Below are 17,195 nucleotides of genomic sequence, written 5' to 3'. Positions count from 1 at the left end.
GTGCATGAGTCATAAGAAATCCACCCACCTAATGATGAGAATTGTTATTAAGTTTATCAGTTCTAGGAAGAAAAAATTGTAATCTTAGATGTTGCACGGATTCAGTGAGTAACGTGTTGCACCGATTCAGGGAATACAGTTATATAGTAATTGAAGAGCCACACGTGGCTTTTTATTTTTATAACAAGAGCAGCTACTATAATTTTCACATTTGTAACATCTCCCAGCTAAAGCCATGAAAACATGATGCCTTCACTAAAAATGAGACTTAACCTCTGTGAAATAAAATGATGTTTGTAGTAACAGTCAAGGGCAACGGTTCCTACTGAGGTGACTGGAACCAGTCACATTCCCAAACAATTCACATTTTACTTCTCCAACAGAACTTATTTCACAGGTAACAATTAAAATGCTGTCAACGGATATCCTGGCCAGATAGTCAGGGGATAATAAGGTGAAATCCAGCGTAGAACAACTACCTTCAAACAGCTTTCTGTGTATGCACAAGACTCACTTACAGACATAGCTGCTGTCAGGTAACACGACTTAAAAATACACAGTTAGGAACCAAGTGCAGGAAATTTTTAAAATGTTTGATGGTGCTTGAGCAAGCCTGAATGCAGAAGCAGGTCTGTACTATTCTGTATATTCAGAAGAGAAAGAAATTAAGAGCTGAGGGACTGAATTTTAAAACTGAAGTGATCACTGTTTTTTAACCAACAGAGAAACTCACAGTGACTTAGACTGTGAAAAGAGTCAAAGCTCTGAGGCAGGAGTTGGGCTGAGTTTGTGCTGACTGCTGCAGAACCCGACCCTTCCGACAAGACTGCATGATGGTATCCACGGCCGAGAAGTAACCTCCAAAGCAGCAAAAAGAGCAAAGCGTCAAAGGGTGAAGCAGTCAGTCACCCAACAAGTTACTTTGCCAGCAGAGGAATGAACTATTCAGAAAGCACTGCTGCCACCACATAATAGCAATAATAAAGAAATGGCCCAACAGTAGCTATAAACTTCAGTCAAAATAAATCATTTCCCACCAAAGCACATTGTCTGGTTCTAAAAATCAGATTAAATCCCAAAATACACCTACATCTTTATTACCCAGGTACAGTACAAACTTATTTGATGCCCTCTGGGGAGTGTCTAATCTTGTCTGAGGTCTTTGGAGAAAGAAAGACAGTGAAGTATAGCCTTTCAGATCTTCAAGGTTGCTTGGAGGTCGAACCTCTACACCAGAGCTGCCATTGAACCTCATAGGAATAGCAACCTGTTAAGAAAACCAAAATTCAGTACGTTATAGTTAACTGTTGCTACTACTGATTACTTATTTCATGGCTGTGCTTAACTGCAAAGTAACCTATTATATAGCCTAGTCATGTTACAGCCATCAGTTACAATAGATTTGGACTCTGATCCTACTCCACAATATAATTAGGAAACAGACTGGATAATACAGTATTCTGTATTGTCAATACTTATCACTTAACAGAGCACTTTTACTCCAGACATCAATTAATCCACCCTTACCGCACCTCTGACAAGTAATTGTTACCTTCATCACACAGACAGGGAAGGACATGCCCTGCAGCTCTCAAGAGCAAGCCTATGAATTATTTAGATGTCTACATACACATCCTGATGCTTCACTTAGCTGGACTTGACTGTCTGTTGGCAATGGTAATGCACCTCTGATATTAATAAAGACACATCCTATCACAGCTATTTACACCATGGTCACAGATTCCTCTTATTCATTGTTAAATGTGGGTTATTTGTGAGGACCTCAGGGATGCTTCCCTGGGACCTCAGGCCTTGCTACCCCTTGAGTAACTACAGCAGGTGCTTAAATGGAGAAAGGGCAGTCTGATCAGAAGATGCTAGTGACCAACTCGTAACATCGTGGGGCAGCTGGAGACCACATAAGGTCTGTGGACGCGCCAGTGTTGCACTGGCCATGCGTGGACATGGACAGCCCTGCCTCGAAGCTGCAGAGCTGACTCGACCCCGGCTGCCAAAGCCGACACACGTACCTTGGAAGAAAAGAGGCTGTTGTACAAAGAAGTATTACAGAGGTGACCTGGAAGAACCCTGCGGGAGGAGGATGGAGCAGAATGGCACTGCATCCACTCATTTTTACGTAGCAACTATTATGCTTCCCGTCATCACAGTTACTTTAAGGGCTGGGTGGTGCTGTTGAATTAAGTTTATGTTTGGTCTTACACACACATTTTGACAAAATGATTTAGAAAGAGAAAGAGGAACAAAAGTACCGCTGTGTCCAAACCACTGAGGTTAAGCATGATTGCAATGTTCAGGACAGACCTTATTTGCAGCATCTCTTGCCTGCTGAATCAGCTCTCTGATGCGGTTTACGTTCTCTGAGATGTTGCTTATTGGCATCAGCTGTTGGTTGATACTCTCAATCTTGCTGAACAGATCTGGAAGTTTGTTTGTCAATTTTTTTACTGCAATGAAAGAAAAACATAATTGATGACAGAAAGGAGGAGGAAAACAGGTGCCAAACTACAGTATGACTACACAATTATCAGAAGAGCAGTGAGCAGGGTGATGACAGAACTGTTTTCATCAGTCCTACAATATTAGGAACCCCTTGCTGAAACTAGCAGTTTATGCAGAGGTTATTGTACTCCCGGAATTCGTGGGCAAAGCTATCTGCAGAGGCCACAGCACTAGGTGACTGAAAGCACGGCTATGTGAAGTCCCGGAGTCGCATCTCCTGCCGCCACTGTGGGAGAGTGAACACGGAGGCTGGCAGACTGCTGGCCTGACCCAGCAGGGCTGCCTTCTGTTCTTGTGTCAGGGTTGCTAGTCATGAGACACGGATGTGCTCTCTAACATTATTATCCAGTGACTGCAGATGCTAGGGTTGGATGAGGATAATGGGCAGCAGACAGGGGTCACAGTTCAGCAGTGAGCCTTACAATATCTGGGCAGGTGTATTTTAGAAGAAAAGGAGATACTATGGAAATTTCAACATTCATTAAAACAAGAAACAATTTTTCATCTCCTGTGACTGAAAAAAAAAAAAAAAAAAAAGCCTGAAAGTATTAGCAGACTGCAACCCCGTGATGCAGAAGGCAAATAAAAAGAAATCCAGACCTATTGTTTCTCTAAATATGACTTCGAAGCCGCTCTTGTAACTGCAGGGATGACTTACAACACTGCAATAACACGCAGGGCTAGCTCTTGGATTTACCTTATTTAAAATGTTTTCCCTCACTTGACTTTACCAGACAAAGTGGCTGAAAAGATGAAACCAGATCCTGTTTGGGATTGGGATTGTGCCTTACTTTGTATTCAACACAGGCTCTGTGCAATCCATTTCACTTAATTTCAGCTAACAGACATCCAGCCTAAGCTAATTTTCTGGGTCCCTTCTCTAGTCATTGTAGTAGAAAACCACAGAAGCCCAGAGCAGCAGCAGTTGGGAGGTACTCTGAGGGCCATCTTGTCCAACTCCTGTGCTCAAGCGGGCCCTAACAGTGACTTGGCAGGTCTCAGACAGCACTTGCGACACCTGAATTGTTTGCCTCCATCAGTGCTTTACTGAAGCCAGCACTCTGCGCACTTCCATAGGTACTCTTCATTTTTTCCACATCAACTTGAATTGGGAGCAGCTCATCCAATACATTAGTTGTGACGTCCTCGGCACTTTTCACCATGTTCTTTGCACTGGTGATGATGCTGTCGATGTCATCTGAAACATATACAAATGCGCGTGCAGATTCTTACAGTAATAGATGAAAGAGGCAAAACAGAAGTGAGCAGTAAGGAACTGACCTCTGTTTATCCCATTGAGATTATTTTGAAGAGTAACAAGATCAACCTGCAGCGTATTCTTCTTTCCACCAGCGACATCAAGTCTTTGCTTTATGTCTTCAAGGGTCGGACCAATAGCTGCAAAACAGCGAATGCCCTGTAAGGAGCTGAAACAGAGATGCCATCTCTCTCGGACAGGGGCAGGCTGCACTCTTATACAGCTTGTGTTGCCACTGCGCACTGAACGAGCGTTTGTGCTGCAGAACAAGTACAAGGCTAAGGACTTGCTGGACAGCAGTACTGCAAAGGAGTACAGCACAGCAGAGGTATGAAACCCGCTTCTTGGCCTTTTTGCCATTGGAAATATCCATCACAAGATGTCCCACTGTAACAGAACTAGCCTCTTCTGGTTAAATACGTGCTGCAGAGCTTTGCTGAACTGAAAAATTTATGGTTGAACAAAAGCTTCTCATGCGGTGCCAACATTTCTGCTATCACTTTCTCGGTACCTTTCAACGTCCTTTCAGTCTCCTGTGCTTGATTCAAGAGTGTACTGCTCTCAGTTTTTAACCTTGCAGCTTTTCCTGATAGGTCTTCTCTCTTCACAGTCTGGCAACAGAAGCACGGCACTGTAAGACTGCTTTAATAATTATACTAAAATTTAAAGAGTAAAAGAGAAAGCTCAATCCAGTTTAAAAAAAGCCAATCGCACAAGGGCAGAGATTTCGCGTGAAGAACGCCACATTTAACAACAATTACCAAGATCAATTTAAGCATAATACAACCTTGATCTTCAGCAAACTTCTATCAGACTTTGCGGCATTAGGAAGAAATTGCTATCGCACAGCTGTTAGATGCTGCTCCTCTGCTGAAAAGCTTGTGGGTATTACTGGTGTAAAGTAAAAGAGAACCCCTGAAATCACCTTCAGTGACTACCGGCCTTGCCTTAGGCAGATGTCTTTATTTTGCACTGAAAGGAACAGTTAGTGTGCCTAGGGACAGCCCCATCAGGGAGGCAGTAACTCGCCTGTTCAGTGCTGAACCAAGACTAATTCATGAACATGCAGAACAGCCATTCATATAACGGCCACAGACAAGTAAGGCACGCAGAGACACACAGGTCTTTGATTTTGGTGCCTCTCTGACAGTTAAAAAATCTAGTTGTAACAAGTTTACCATCATTTGGCCACTTACGGGTCCTTACCGATAAAGCTGAGTCAGCTGCGTTCCCAGCTTTGTTGGCTGCTTCCTCTGCTGCTTTGATGGCATTAATAATATTGTCGTAGGCAGTAGAAGCTTCCACAGCACAGCCCACCAACTCGTCCTTCCTGGCACTGTTCTTTATTCTGTGGGAAACAGGGTGAAAACTGTAGCCTTCTGCAAAGACTGTGGACTTTGAGAAGTGTTCTGAACAGTCCTGAACTCAGTATTTTCTAAGTAACACCAATACAGAACATGTTTTCCAGTTAGATCTGTAATTTCATTCTGCAAAAATATCAAACCTGGAGGCAGGCCAATACGAGAAGATTCTTCAGAAGATGGGATAAGTTCAGGAGCATGGAAAAGCACAACTGTGGGCCTCCAAAGCAGCCTTTAAATGATTAAGATCAGGAGAATTCACCAAGGCACCTCAATCACAGACCCCCCCCCAAATACACTTCAGTTCAGGGGAGTTCAGAGATCTGCAGCTTCCAGATCATCTCTGGCTGCTCCCAGCATCCTACAGGAGAGGCAAATGGAGCACAACACGAAGCAGCTACAAGACCACTTGTGTTTTCCCCAGGAACCAGCACAGCAGCTCTGGAATCAGAAACAAAGACAAAATCTCTTCTACCCACTCCCCGTGAGCTATGCAACCGCCCAGTATTAGCTGCCTTGTATTTGTGAGAACAGTGTCTACTTAATTTGAAAAACCACACCGAAAACTAACAAAAAATGAATGATTTTTTTTTTTTTTAACCAAGAATTTTCCATCCGAGTTAGGTATTTTGGAATTTAACTTTTTGATGGTTTCTAGTTGATGTAATGACAAAATGCAAACAATTCACACAGGAAAAAAAAGAAATAAAATCAGGATTTCACTTTTTTTTGTTTTGTTCTGATGTACCATAGGCCTCCAAAACCTCACTCATAATTCCAAGGTAAAATACAAGTAACGGAGAGAGAAACACTTGATTAATATCAAGTTTATCATATTTTTGCCTTTCTATAAGATTCCTTGAAGGATGAAAAAACTATAGGAAGTCTTTTCCTCCCTAATGCTGAACAGGTGTGTCTGAAGACAGTCACGACAGCATTTCTTCCCATTATTTGCCCCTATGCACTGACATCATAAAAGTATCCCTGAGTATGAGTACAGGAAATAACACTACAAAAAAGATCTTCTAAACATCTTCCCGCTCTGTACATGAGGATTTTCTCTTGTTAGTAAGAAGTTAACGAAATGTTAGTCCAGTAATATAAAATTGCTTTATGGGAGTCCCCACTTCTGGGGAAAAAAAAAAAAAAGAAATCAGGAAAAACACAGGAAGAGATGGTTTGTGGGGAAAAAAATAAAACAGACCTGTACATCATGAAGAAGCAGAAAAAAACCAAACCGAATTTCTTTCTAACTTTGCAAATAGTCATTAAAGCAAGGGAAGTCACAGCCAGAGCATTGCAACCATGGACAGAAATGGCTCATTTACAGGAATGGCAACATACTCTTCCAGTTGTTTTGCCAAGTCTTGCAAAGATTTGGCGTGTTCCTCAGCCCTCACCACCAGCGGTTCTTTGCTTGCTGATAAGGATTGATTTGTCAGCTTTTCATTCATATCCTTCCTTGCTCCATCCAGCTGAGCAGCCAGGCTTTCATATTCCTATGGGTTTACAAAGACACAGTTTTATTTGTATTCACACATGTTTGATTTTGTGCTCATCGCCCTCAGTGTTACATGTACACTGCCCCTGAGGAGACCAAGGAGAAGAACATTCCCTTCCAACTTACTCTGCAGGTTACTGGAACAACTGCTAGTCATTACACGATGCTTCTAGACCCATTATGTAAAAACTGACTCAGACCAAAGAACCTTCTGGCCCAGCATCCTGTGTCTAAAAGCAATTGCCCAGAAAGAAATACAAGAACAGCACAACCAGAGTATTTCTCACACATATTCTCCCAAATTCAGGTACCTGCAGCTCAGTGCCTTCCTCAGGCACAGCACAAGCCTCAACAAGCTTCTCTTACGGAAGCTTCTCTTTTCTCTTGCACCCAGGATGGGCTGTGAGATCCTTCCCTTTTTGAGAGGCTCAGATAAGCCTCACGTCCTAGCCATGGAGCTCTACTACCCATTACAGTGACAGCAAGATACTGGAGGTTTTAACCTTAACTCAAGAAGGTTAACTATACCTCTTTGCTCTTTTGCAACAATCCAAGTACACTGTTTGCTTGCGTCAGGGAAGATCGGGCAGAGCTCAGAATATCCAAGATACCATTCTGTTGTGCGCTTGTCTCCTCAATCCGTTTCTGAGGAAAAACAAAAGGTTGGGTTAAAAATGAGAGGCAGGCAAAACCGCATCTACCTAATCTAGTTTGCAGTGGATTTACCAAAGGTACTGTTGCTGTATTAATCAGCAGCCTATACTGTTCAGGGACTAATGCTATCCTACTGATTAGAAGAGTGAGAAAATTCAGGATCTGCACTAGTACAGCATACAGCTGGGCAGCAGGCTACAGTAGTTCAGCTATTAGCACTCAAAGTAAAAGCAGTACGGGTCAGCTGAGACGAACAGTCAGGACAGACCATCTAAGTGTCTGATCTCTCAAACCTGGAAACTTTAAAAACAGCTCCCTGGTGACTACCCTGATCTTTTCTGTTCTCTCAATGGCAGAGATAAAATGATTACGCTATCCCTTCATCTGGGGATCTTACCAGAAAGGGGGTGTGAAACCTCTTCACCTTACCCTCTTGAAAGCTCTGAGGGGAACGAAGCTCCCTGGTCTAGAGCAGCCCTGTGACAATCCACGGTGTAGCTCTAGGGCAATGGCACACCACAAACACAGCCAGACAAGTGGCGCTGCAGGTAAGGGTGCTTTAGCTCTCTTCAGTTGGGTTTCTACCACGTCAAATCTCTCTCTACCAGAGAAGCATGTCAAGAGATGTAAGACTTCTACACATGCATCCTTCTTTTAACACAACCGTGCATACTTACGTGGCACATGTATTGTACAGTCCATGCACATACAGGTACAAGGGAATATTGAAAGGGAAAGTTGAATGTAGAAATTATTGTGTTATTGCTCTCATCTTTCATGGCTGTTGAAGCCAAATACTTGAAGGAACTTACTACGGAAATTACATCAGCATTAGGGATTTGATCTAGACTAGGAAACAAAACGGCCAGTGGCAGCTGAAGAGAAGGGCTAGGCAGAGACTCTCCTTCCCCATTCGCATCAGAGCTAAGTCTTGGTCAGGCTGTCCTGGTCACATAAAGAGGCCCCAAATGGGAATAGACTACGTTTATACCTGTCCATACACACGTCAAAAGATGGAAAGAGACCTTGGAGAAAGTCTAAAGAATTAGAGCTAGTTGGCTTTGCAAGGTAGCAATCAAAAGCACTTATCTCCTGAGGTTTAACTTTCTTCTCCCGAACCCCAACATTACCTTGATGTCCTCCAACAGAACTCCATTATCTCTGTTCAAGTTTTCAGCCTGCTTGATTTGTCCCGTCGCCTCGTTCAAAGCCTCATGAAGGTCAGTGATTTTGGATTCATATTCGTTCAATGAATCCCTCACAATTTTAATAAGCCCATGATTTTCTTGGTGGTACTTTTGTAGTTCATTCTTAATACGTGCCAGTACTGCAGTATCAGGACCAGAAAGAAAAGATTTCTTCAGAAAAAGGAACTAGAACAAGCTTCCTTCAAAAGGACTTGACATTTAGGATTAGAAAGCTGTGGTTGTGTGAAATACTGAGCATCTGTATTTTGCAGCACTAATTTCAGTGTTACTAAAGCAGAGACGCTATTCAGCATCTCACTGGATCAACTGTGCTCACAAGTTTGCTGCTGCAGATGCAGAGCACAGATAAACATTTATTTGGCTGTTTCTAAATTAAGTAAGGATGAAGATGATCTGCAAAGATTGAATACTTTTCTTTTTTTATACGGAATTAACACAATGTCATCAACAATTTCATCTATTCGGGTTCCACGTTAACATAAGGAAAAACTTTTTCCCTGTGAGGGTGACAGAGCCCTGGAACAGGCTGCCCAGAGAGGTGGTGGAGTCTCCTTCTCTGGAGACATTCAAAACCCGCCTGGACACGTTCCTGTGTGACCTGCTCTGGGTGGTCCTGCTCTGGCAGGGGGTTGGACTAGATGATCTTTTGAGGTCCCTTCCAACCCCCAACATTCTGTGATCGCTAACGTAGACCTCTACATTTGCGCTAGTCAAAGCTTCCTCTGTAATCAATGGAGAGATAGGGGAACATTTAATCTCAAAGAAGGCAGAAACATAAAAGAGGTCAAATGAATCACACTCTTCAGAGCGCCACTTCCCTGTTGACTAACAACCGCTACAAGTCCCACTGCAAGCTGCCCCTCCCTGCACTCCACCCCAAACAATCAATAATGCTTCAGATTTAAGATTGATCTTTCTAGAGAGTCAGAAGCTGAGAACGCAAGCCCTTACGCAGCTGAGCTTCTGTTCTCTCCTTCTCTGCCTCTGCTTGAAGTTGGCCAAAGTTGCGGTTTCGCATCTCCGCCATCATGCGTTGAGCTTCAGCCAGTTCTTTGGCAGCATCTCCCAAGGGCAAGTTGTTACCTTCCGCATTTGTACCAGCTATTTGTTCCAAGAGCACTGAAAAAAAGTATTGTCAAAGAGAGGATGCGCTTAAGGCTATGCAAAAGACCCAAAAGACAAGGCTGGGCTCTTTTCTGAAAAAGACATGCCTATTGCCGAATTCCTTACTGAAGCAGATCCATTTTGCATTAATTGCATTAAGCTGAAAAGTATCCCACGTCACACGACCAGAGCTAGTAATACGTCATCGGGCTTGAAATTTGTCCCAGATGACCAAGTTCACAGCAGTAATTTTAAGCCTCTGTCTTTAAAGAGCCGATGACAGCAACCCAGACTAAAGTCAGGACAGTCAAGTGTTGCTCTAAATGTTCCTGTGGTAAAGCTTCTCTGTCCCCATCCACTACACAGGGAAGGTGGGCTCCTAAATTGACATTATATATTACTTTTCTAATAGGAAGAGTGAATTCCACAACTGTGTAGATTCTGATTTATGAAGCTGTTTTCTAACAAAACCTCTCGTGCTTAATTAAGAATATTCTAAATAAAGTGAAAAGATTCCATAAACCAAAACATGTTACAGAGTTAGAAACTATTTTTACCTTGTATATTGTTGACAACTATTTGTATTCGTGAAACCAAATCCTTTCCTTTCTGATGAGTTTGGCCAAAATTATTAAATAATATCTCAGCTGCTTTGTAGTTAATTTCAGCCTAGCATGGGAAAAAACTGATTAGATGAAAAATATCTGGATAGAGCATGCTAATGTGTAGCCAAGAGATGTGTATGTTTAAATTGATTTTGTAAGTCACCTTTTCCTGGAGAGCATTTACATCACGATTTAGGTTAGTGAATTCTGTCTCCAACTCATCTACCTTTGAACCCTGATTACGAACAACAGAACGGTAATTGTTCAGTAAGACCTGAAAAGAAAGAAAGAAAGAAAAAAAAAAATAATAAAAATCAAATAGATCACCCACACACAGGAGACAAAAAGCAAATTTCACTGGGTTAGATCTTTACCCAAGGTAAGTAGGAGCAGCATTACTGACACGAAGGCTGACCAATTGCTGCCTAAAACCTGGGCTTTTTTATCTCCGAGTATAGCAACTGCTATTCCAACCGAAGAAAAATTTTTTAGGGTGAATTTTGGTATTGGCAATTGGAAAGTCGGAGTTTTTCCGTAATGCAGAGACATGAAGTGCTGGAAAAAGACAGAGCTATAGGGAAACCTCAGAGACAGAGCTTTCAAGGTGAGCATGCCTCAGAAAAAGCAGAGATACAGATTCTCTTTCAGAGCATGGCATGGAAACAACAGCTGCCTTCTAACAGATGAAGCCCAGTGCTGTCAGCACCTGGTATTTGAAATCCAAGGATGATGTATGTTTCCTTGCGAGCTGACAAAAGGATGGCACAAGTTCCTAGGTTCAGCTCTTACCTGCTCACTCGGAAATCCACTTTTCTGTTTATGTGTGCCTACCTTTAAGTCCTTGATGCGTGTTTCCAGACGTCTCATCTGCTCCAGTGTGTGGGTACTCGCATGGACATTTTGCAGCTGAGATTTAATCAGCTGAAGCTCATCACCTATTGTGCTCAAATCCTTCAGCAGGGTAATGACACAGCTATCACAAGCTGGAGGGAGCATGAGCAAAGGAAAACAATACATCTTATCGATATCTGGTGCACAGAACATTTCACTGAGTACACTAATAAACGAGATGCAATGGAAACACTTTGATGCTTGTGACCTGATGCCACCTGAAGAACAATGGCGACAACAAAGCCCACAATATTAAGGAGAGTGACCAAAGCCAGAAAGAAGGAGGAGGCCCCATTTACCTCTGGCTAGCTCACCACCTCTTTTATCATTTTTCCAAGTGTCTGGTTGAATGTTTGCTTTCAAGATACTCATTACAGGACTCCTCCAGTCCTTTTTAGATCTGCTACCCTTAAAAGAGTCATCAGTATGTATCCGAAGCCAGCAGAAGGCAATTTAAATGCAGTTCTATTTTATTACTTACGGTCGCAATCTTCATTGGGATCCACGTCTTTTGGTTCATTATTGAAACACTCTGAAATCACAGGACTGTTATGAGTAACCAAAATTTTCTTACAGAAATATTACTATTGCATTTTTGCCCTCAATTTTCCTGCTTGGCAGCCACTAAAACCCAGTGCTGCCCTTTCATAAATCCATATCCACTGTGAACGAGCTGAAAAACCCAAAAGGCTTGAGCATGCCAAAACATTCAGCTCCCACTTACGCCTTGCTGAGATCGACACCTTTTTCATCCCTCAAAGGAAACTGACTGTAACACCCCCCCTCCCCCCCCTCCAATATATGCTACTTGGGTAGCAGCAGGAGGGTCTCTCACACCAAGTGTGCTGCAAGTGCTGCTAGAATTTGCCTAGAGTAGCACCGCTGGGATTGGAGCCAAAACTCCATTGTTAAAGCATTTTACCCAGGACATAGGTTCAAACCCCATTACCTACTTTAGCATCCACATCCAAACCAAATTCTGATTCCCCAAAGGACGTCTTGCCCACAAGGAACTGAGAAACGTTTATGGCCTTCCTTCATACCTGTCATAGCTTGCAAGATTCAGGGATTAATCAAGCTTGAGAGAAATCCACAGTGTACGCATGGAAGGAGACACTCTATGTAACCCAAGGCATGGAGCTTGGACCACAGATACAGGTGGTATATATCAAATATCACCCTCAGGCTTTCCAGCAAGCTAGCACAAGCACCTGCCTGTCCAGGTGCTGTTTTGGTTTGTTTGTTTGTTTTACAGACCTCATTATAAGAAGCTTAACAATCTCCAGGTGCACATGGGATTGTAACATCCTGAGATCCTAAATCCTAGGAGGCAGGAGAGGAACTGGCTCCTAAAAATGCCGTCATATAGGACAGGGATCGCCCTGCCTTGATGCCCAAGCCCCTTTTACACGCTTGGTCCTATTGCCAAACTCTCATCTCCTCTTGAAAATGAAAAGGTCTTTCACGCCGCACGTCTTTCACACTGAAGGAAAAGGATGTGCTCAAGCACTCAGGGTATATAGGCTGCTGCTGTCAAGAGTCAACAACAGCTTGCAACTGTGAGAGTTTACAATGATAGAATTGGACCTGAACTTTAACAGCAGCATGAAATAGCCTGGAACAAACTGCCTAGCTGTGCCGCTTCCTTTGGCACTTGCATATTAAGTCATCAGGAAGTTAAATGGGATTGGTAGTAAGCATGGCTGCCAAAAGGAGACAACTCACAAAGAATATATTTGTAAGAGAACGAAGGAAAACTAGTTCAAAATTCAAATACCCGTGCAGCTCTGCTGTTGTGTAATTCGGCTAACACCAGGCACATTTCAGCTGTCGCTGTGAAGTACCAATTAAATAAAACTATTATTACAGCTTGTGTACAAATAACATCAGCCAAGAAATGGTGAAAAGAAAAACTCTGGCCAAGTGCCAAACATCACGCACAAGAAACCTGCTAGAACACGCTGTGCTGATGATCACAGAGAGTTTTATTCCTAATGTGGAGAAGGAGATGGCTGATCAGAACACACAGTTGGAGACAAACTGAAAACAATCTGGCTTGTTGAGTTTTGCCCTACAGATTAGTTTGTCCTAGCAAACTCTTGCTTCAAAAAGAAAGGAATGACAAAACATCAAACATTGCTTGGATCTGTTCCACACAAGGTATAAATGTAATAAAGACGTATTACTTCAATGATGAAATATGAAATGAGAACCAGCTATTGAAAAACTGCACCAACTGCCAACAGCAGTTCACATCACTTGCTGGTTTTCTAATTTCTGTGACCAAGGAAAGACAAGGTGATCCTCAGCAGTCACTTGAAAGCAGTGTGAAGATCAGTGCAGAGAAATGAAGAGCACGGAAATATTAGAAGTTATTAGTTTGACACTTCACTAACATCTGAGGAGGAAAAGCTGCCTACAGGGAAAGAAAAGTATAATTTTATTGGGGAATGAAAATATGGGAGAGTCAAGGTCCTTTTCAGGAGTGGTGGCCTGTATGTTTCTGAATATCCGAAGGGACTGAAGTGAACCGAGGAAAAGATAGTCTGAGGAATGTAGGCTCAGGCCCTTTACTTCAGAATTATAATAGATAAAGCAAATATATGCCAGCGGCATAATATTCTTATAAGAGCTTACTAGGAGTGCAGTACATGTGTGCCATACTGGGAAAATCACGGATGTCTTAGATGGCAGAACGTTGTACAGCAGGATTTAGAAAACAGCCTCCTAAGTCAGGTCCTAACTTCTACTGTAAACTGTTAGCTTGGATACCTAAGATGGCAGCGCTTGATGCAGACCTCGTGAAGATGTCACTTATCTGTCCCAAATCCATTTGAAAAAGGCATACTGAGACTGCTCAGTTTCATAAGCCCTAACAGAATGGCAAGATACGACTTAACCATGTCAGAAGAGGAACCATAACGCATTTAAAAACATACCCCTGAAACAGAAAACCAAAATAAAACTGGTAGTATTTATAAAGGGCAATACATGACAAAATGGCTTACAAGGGTGAAGTCGATTACTCAGGACAGCCCTTGTATTACCATGGTGCTACATTTTAGGAAGCCTTACTTTTTGTTAAAAATAATCTGCGTTTCCTGTAAGTCTACACCTTTCCTTCAGTTCAGCTCATCTAAATACCTTCCTCCTCTGCTTCCCAGAGAAAGCAACACTCCCTTCCATGTTCACAGGCCCTCACGTACCTCCAGTCAGGCGGTCACAGCTAGCCAGCTGTCCGTTATTATTACAAGTGCATTTCTGACAGTAGCCTCCGTATTTTTGTGGATTTCCGAAATACCCGGGAGCACAGCTAGATAGAGAGATACAAATAAATTTTATTAAATATTTGAAGCTACTTCTGTGAAATATACTTTTCCTTGACAAAAAAAACCACCAGTTATTCTCCTGAAGAAACTTTCGAGATTGATTTCATGTCTTGACTTAGACAAAAAAGGGTATATTTTTGGTTTACAGTATCCTCTGCGCTATGCTAAAAATAGTTCTAAGTACTGCAGATTTTTATTCTAAAAATAAAAGAACTCCCACAATGCTCGTATAGGAATAATTCACTTAATCTGAAAAAATACAACGCACACAGATACAGACACACATAGAGAATTTGACAAGGCTTATCCCAGCAAGCCACACCATTCTGGTTTGTGATCCTACCAGAAAACACACATTAAGGAGGATCATACTGCAAGCACATGTTGAGATTTCAAAAAGCAATGGCACTGAATGACATTATCCCCCTTCTGTTGGGTGATACCTCCTCTTGCCATCTGCCAGCAAAGCAGTCTGTGAGTGATCTCTAAATATTTTATATGTAAAATATGTTGTCCAGACTCTCTAGCTAATAGTCTTAGAAGCCACTCTGTTGTAAGACCTATAGGGGTAGTAACGCAGGATCAAAAGGCCGTGATGAGCAGCTGAGGTACAGTTAGATCTGGGAGAGAAAAATCTGCCTGTAACCGGCAGCTTAGATGGCAAAGGTAACAGTCCTGAAGCACAAGACAACGCGCTACTGGAGGTACTGTCTTCGGGTGAGACATCGTGACTTCTTGGCCTCAAGTTTCCAAACCAGACAAAACACCACTCCACTCCACTTGAATTCTCCCTGGATTTGAATCTCAGTGAAATTGCTTCCTCCGCCTGCCCCCAACTGCCCCGCTGTTCCTCTTGTGCTCTGCCAAACTGCTGCAGTGTTCCAGCAAAAGCGACGGCTTCAGCGTTGGGTTTGTACGCTCCTCCTGCGGAGCACAGCAGAACGCTCTGGGAGGAGGGCTGTGGTGTTAAACGTTACGCGATCGCTGTTGGATAACTAACGCTGAAGTGCCCACGGGCACATTGGAGGAAACAGGAAAATGTTTTTAATTGGAAAAATGAAAAAGTTAAGTGGGAGTCATTATTACCAGAAAGCGTGCAGGATAAGGCAAGGCATATATGTGCACTCTGTGCATATGCGTACATCCATACGTTACCCCACACAGACATACCTCCTTTTACGGCGCCTCTCAAGAACTGTTGGCCTTGAGAAACAAGTCACTTACCGTTCACAACGAACTCCAGTATAGCCTTCTTTGCAGAGGCACTGAATTTCTTCACCATTTGCCACACAGCCAGTTGCAAATCTTTGAGAAGACACAAAAATATTATGGTGAGCACAACATCAAATAGGTTTTACACTCTAGAGGCTAAGCTCAGTTAAATGACTTTCAGATTAAAAAGTTTTTATACCATCTAATTACTTCCCAGCTAATTTAACTGCCTCTAGCTAAATGCTGTGACTAATTCTTTGAAGTTTCATATTTTTGGTCTACATTCTTTCCTTAGACTAAAAAATAATAATTTCCTGACCCTCTGGACTGAGTATAATAGTACACTATCCAAAGGAATGCGTAAAATAAACCTTAACACTGATGTTGTAAAATAAAACAAGCCTGGGTTGCTATTTTATCTTACTAGGCAAGAATCAATAGCCTGTGCTAGACAACATTTCCTCCTGTTCGGATAGCTTTTTTTTTTTCCTTTTTTATGGATGGAAATATTAGAGGATATTTTTATGTAGCTAATATCATTTGGGGTTTTTTTTGACCAAGGCAGAATAGAGTTGCAGAATAGAGTTGTGCACTGTTTGGGGAGCTCTAGAGTGTATCCGGTTAACACAACGAACATTTTTATCTGCTCTTTCTAGCAGACTTGCCTAGATTCAAGTTTCTCTGGGAGAAAAAACTTTTTTTTTGGCCAATATTTGGGAAGGAGAAGGCAGGAGGTGAAGCAGGGAGAGGCCATGTTTGCTATTTCCATTTTTTAATCTACGAACGGTTGGACAAAGCAAGTTTGTGTATCAAAGACAGATGTCTGCACTAAGAATTACATATAATTTGACTAGTCAACTCCAATAATGCCAGGTGGGGTGCATTTCCTATGTCAGGAATGGTATTTAACACCCTAATGTGCAGCTATGAAACTGCCTGGGTTTATGGTCTCCCTAGGTATTTCAGCACTCTTAAAGCAAAAGACGACTAAAAATATGTTCAGTCAGCCTCAGGCAAGCACCTGCAGAAGAGGCCAGTGCTGTGAAAAACAGATCTATCAGAGAGTTCTCTGATGAATGAAAAACGTGTCTATTGTCTGGTAGTGTGAATCTCTTACTTAAGGCTACTTGGTGTTTGCTAATGCATCTGGCAAATACTATGTGGTGCCTTTAGCAATGTATCGCTTAGGGGTTTTTTAAATTTGCTTTTATTTAACACATTTCACCTTTCAGAGCTGACCAATGATGACAAACAACGTGGCTAAACATAACATGCATTTAAAATGCAATTTACTACCCAATTTTAAAAGCCTGACTACCTTATTAGATCCAAAGAAATTTGATTTTTTCTAGCTCAGTATGTTTGTACTTCAAACAGAGCTTCCACCTGCAGAGCAACCACACTCTTTCAGAAATCTAGATACGTGCTTAAGAGCTTTCCTATTTTTATATTATTTTTGCATCCTACTAACTTTTTTTTAATTCATATAAAAGGCTTGTTTCATTGCTGCCACTTACCTCCTAGCCAGAGTAATGGTGTTAAACGCGAGACT

General features: G+C 42.1%; 1 protein-coding gene across 2 annotated transcripts in view; it reads right to left on the bottom strand.

The window, feature by feature from the left end:
- LAMA3 (laminin subunit alpha 3) overlaps positions 1 to 17,195 on the bottom strand; it is a 114,378-nt gene that overhangs the window by 14,290 nt on the left and 82,893 nt on the right. For both annotated transcript variants that reach the window (XM_086472719.1, XM_086472720.1), the window contains 16 exons: positions 15,656 to 15,736; positions 14,309 to 14,415; positions 11,584 to 11,634; positions 11,043 to 11,194; positions 10,375 to 10,485; positions 10,164 to 10,275; positions 9,454 to 9,621; positions 8,425 to 8,621; positions 7,169 to 7,285; positions 6,484 to 6,638; positions 4,985 to 5,126; positions 4,290 to 4,389; positions 3,802 to 3,918; positions 3,539 to 3,718; positions 2,323 to 2,465; positions 1,091 to 1,267 (listed from right to left, as the gene is read on the bottom strand). In XM_086472719.1, the coding sequence (XP_086328845.1) occupies positions 1,091 to 1,267; positions 2,323 to 2,465; positions 3,539 to 3,718; positions 3,802 to 3,918; positions 4,290 to 4,389; positions 4,985 to 5,126; positions 6,484 to 6,638; positions 7,169 to 7,285; positions 8,425 to 8,621; positions 9,454 to 9,621; positions 10,164 to 10,275; positions 10,375 to 10,485; positions 11,043 to 11,194; positions 11,584 to 11,634; positions 14,309 to 14,415; positions 15,656 to 15,736 (2,110 nt within the window). The remainder of the gene's footprint in view (positions 1 to 1,090; positions 1,268 to 2,322; positions 2,466 to 3,538; positions 3,719 to 3,801; positions 3,919 to 4,289; positions 4,390 to 4,984; positions 5,127 to 6,483; positions 6,639 to 7,168; positions 7,286 to 8,424; positions 8,622 to 9,453; positions 9,622 to 10,163; positions 10,276 to 10,374; positions 10,486 to 11,042; positions 11,195 to 11,583; positions 11,635 to 14,308; positions 14,416 to 15,655; positions 15,737 to 17,195) is intronic.

This window comes from Leptosomus discolor, chromosome 13 (assembly GCF_034619465.1).
Source record: "Leptosomus discolor isolate bLepDis1 chromosome 13, bLepDis1.hap2, whole genome shotgun sequence".
Taxonomy (NCBI): Eukaryota; Metazoa; Chordata; class Aves; order Leptosomiformes; family Leptosomidae; genus Leptosomus; species Leptosomus discolor.
The sequence above is the reverse complement of the archived record's forward strand: the minus strand, read 5'-3'. Positions and strand labels throughout refer to the sequence as shown.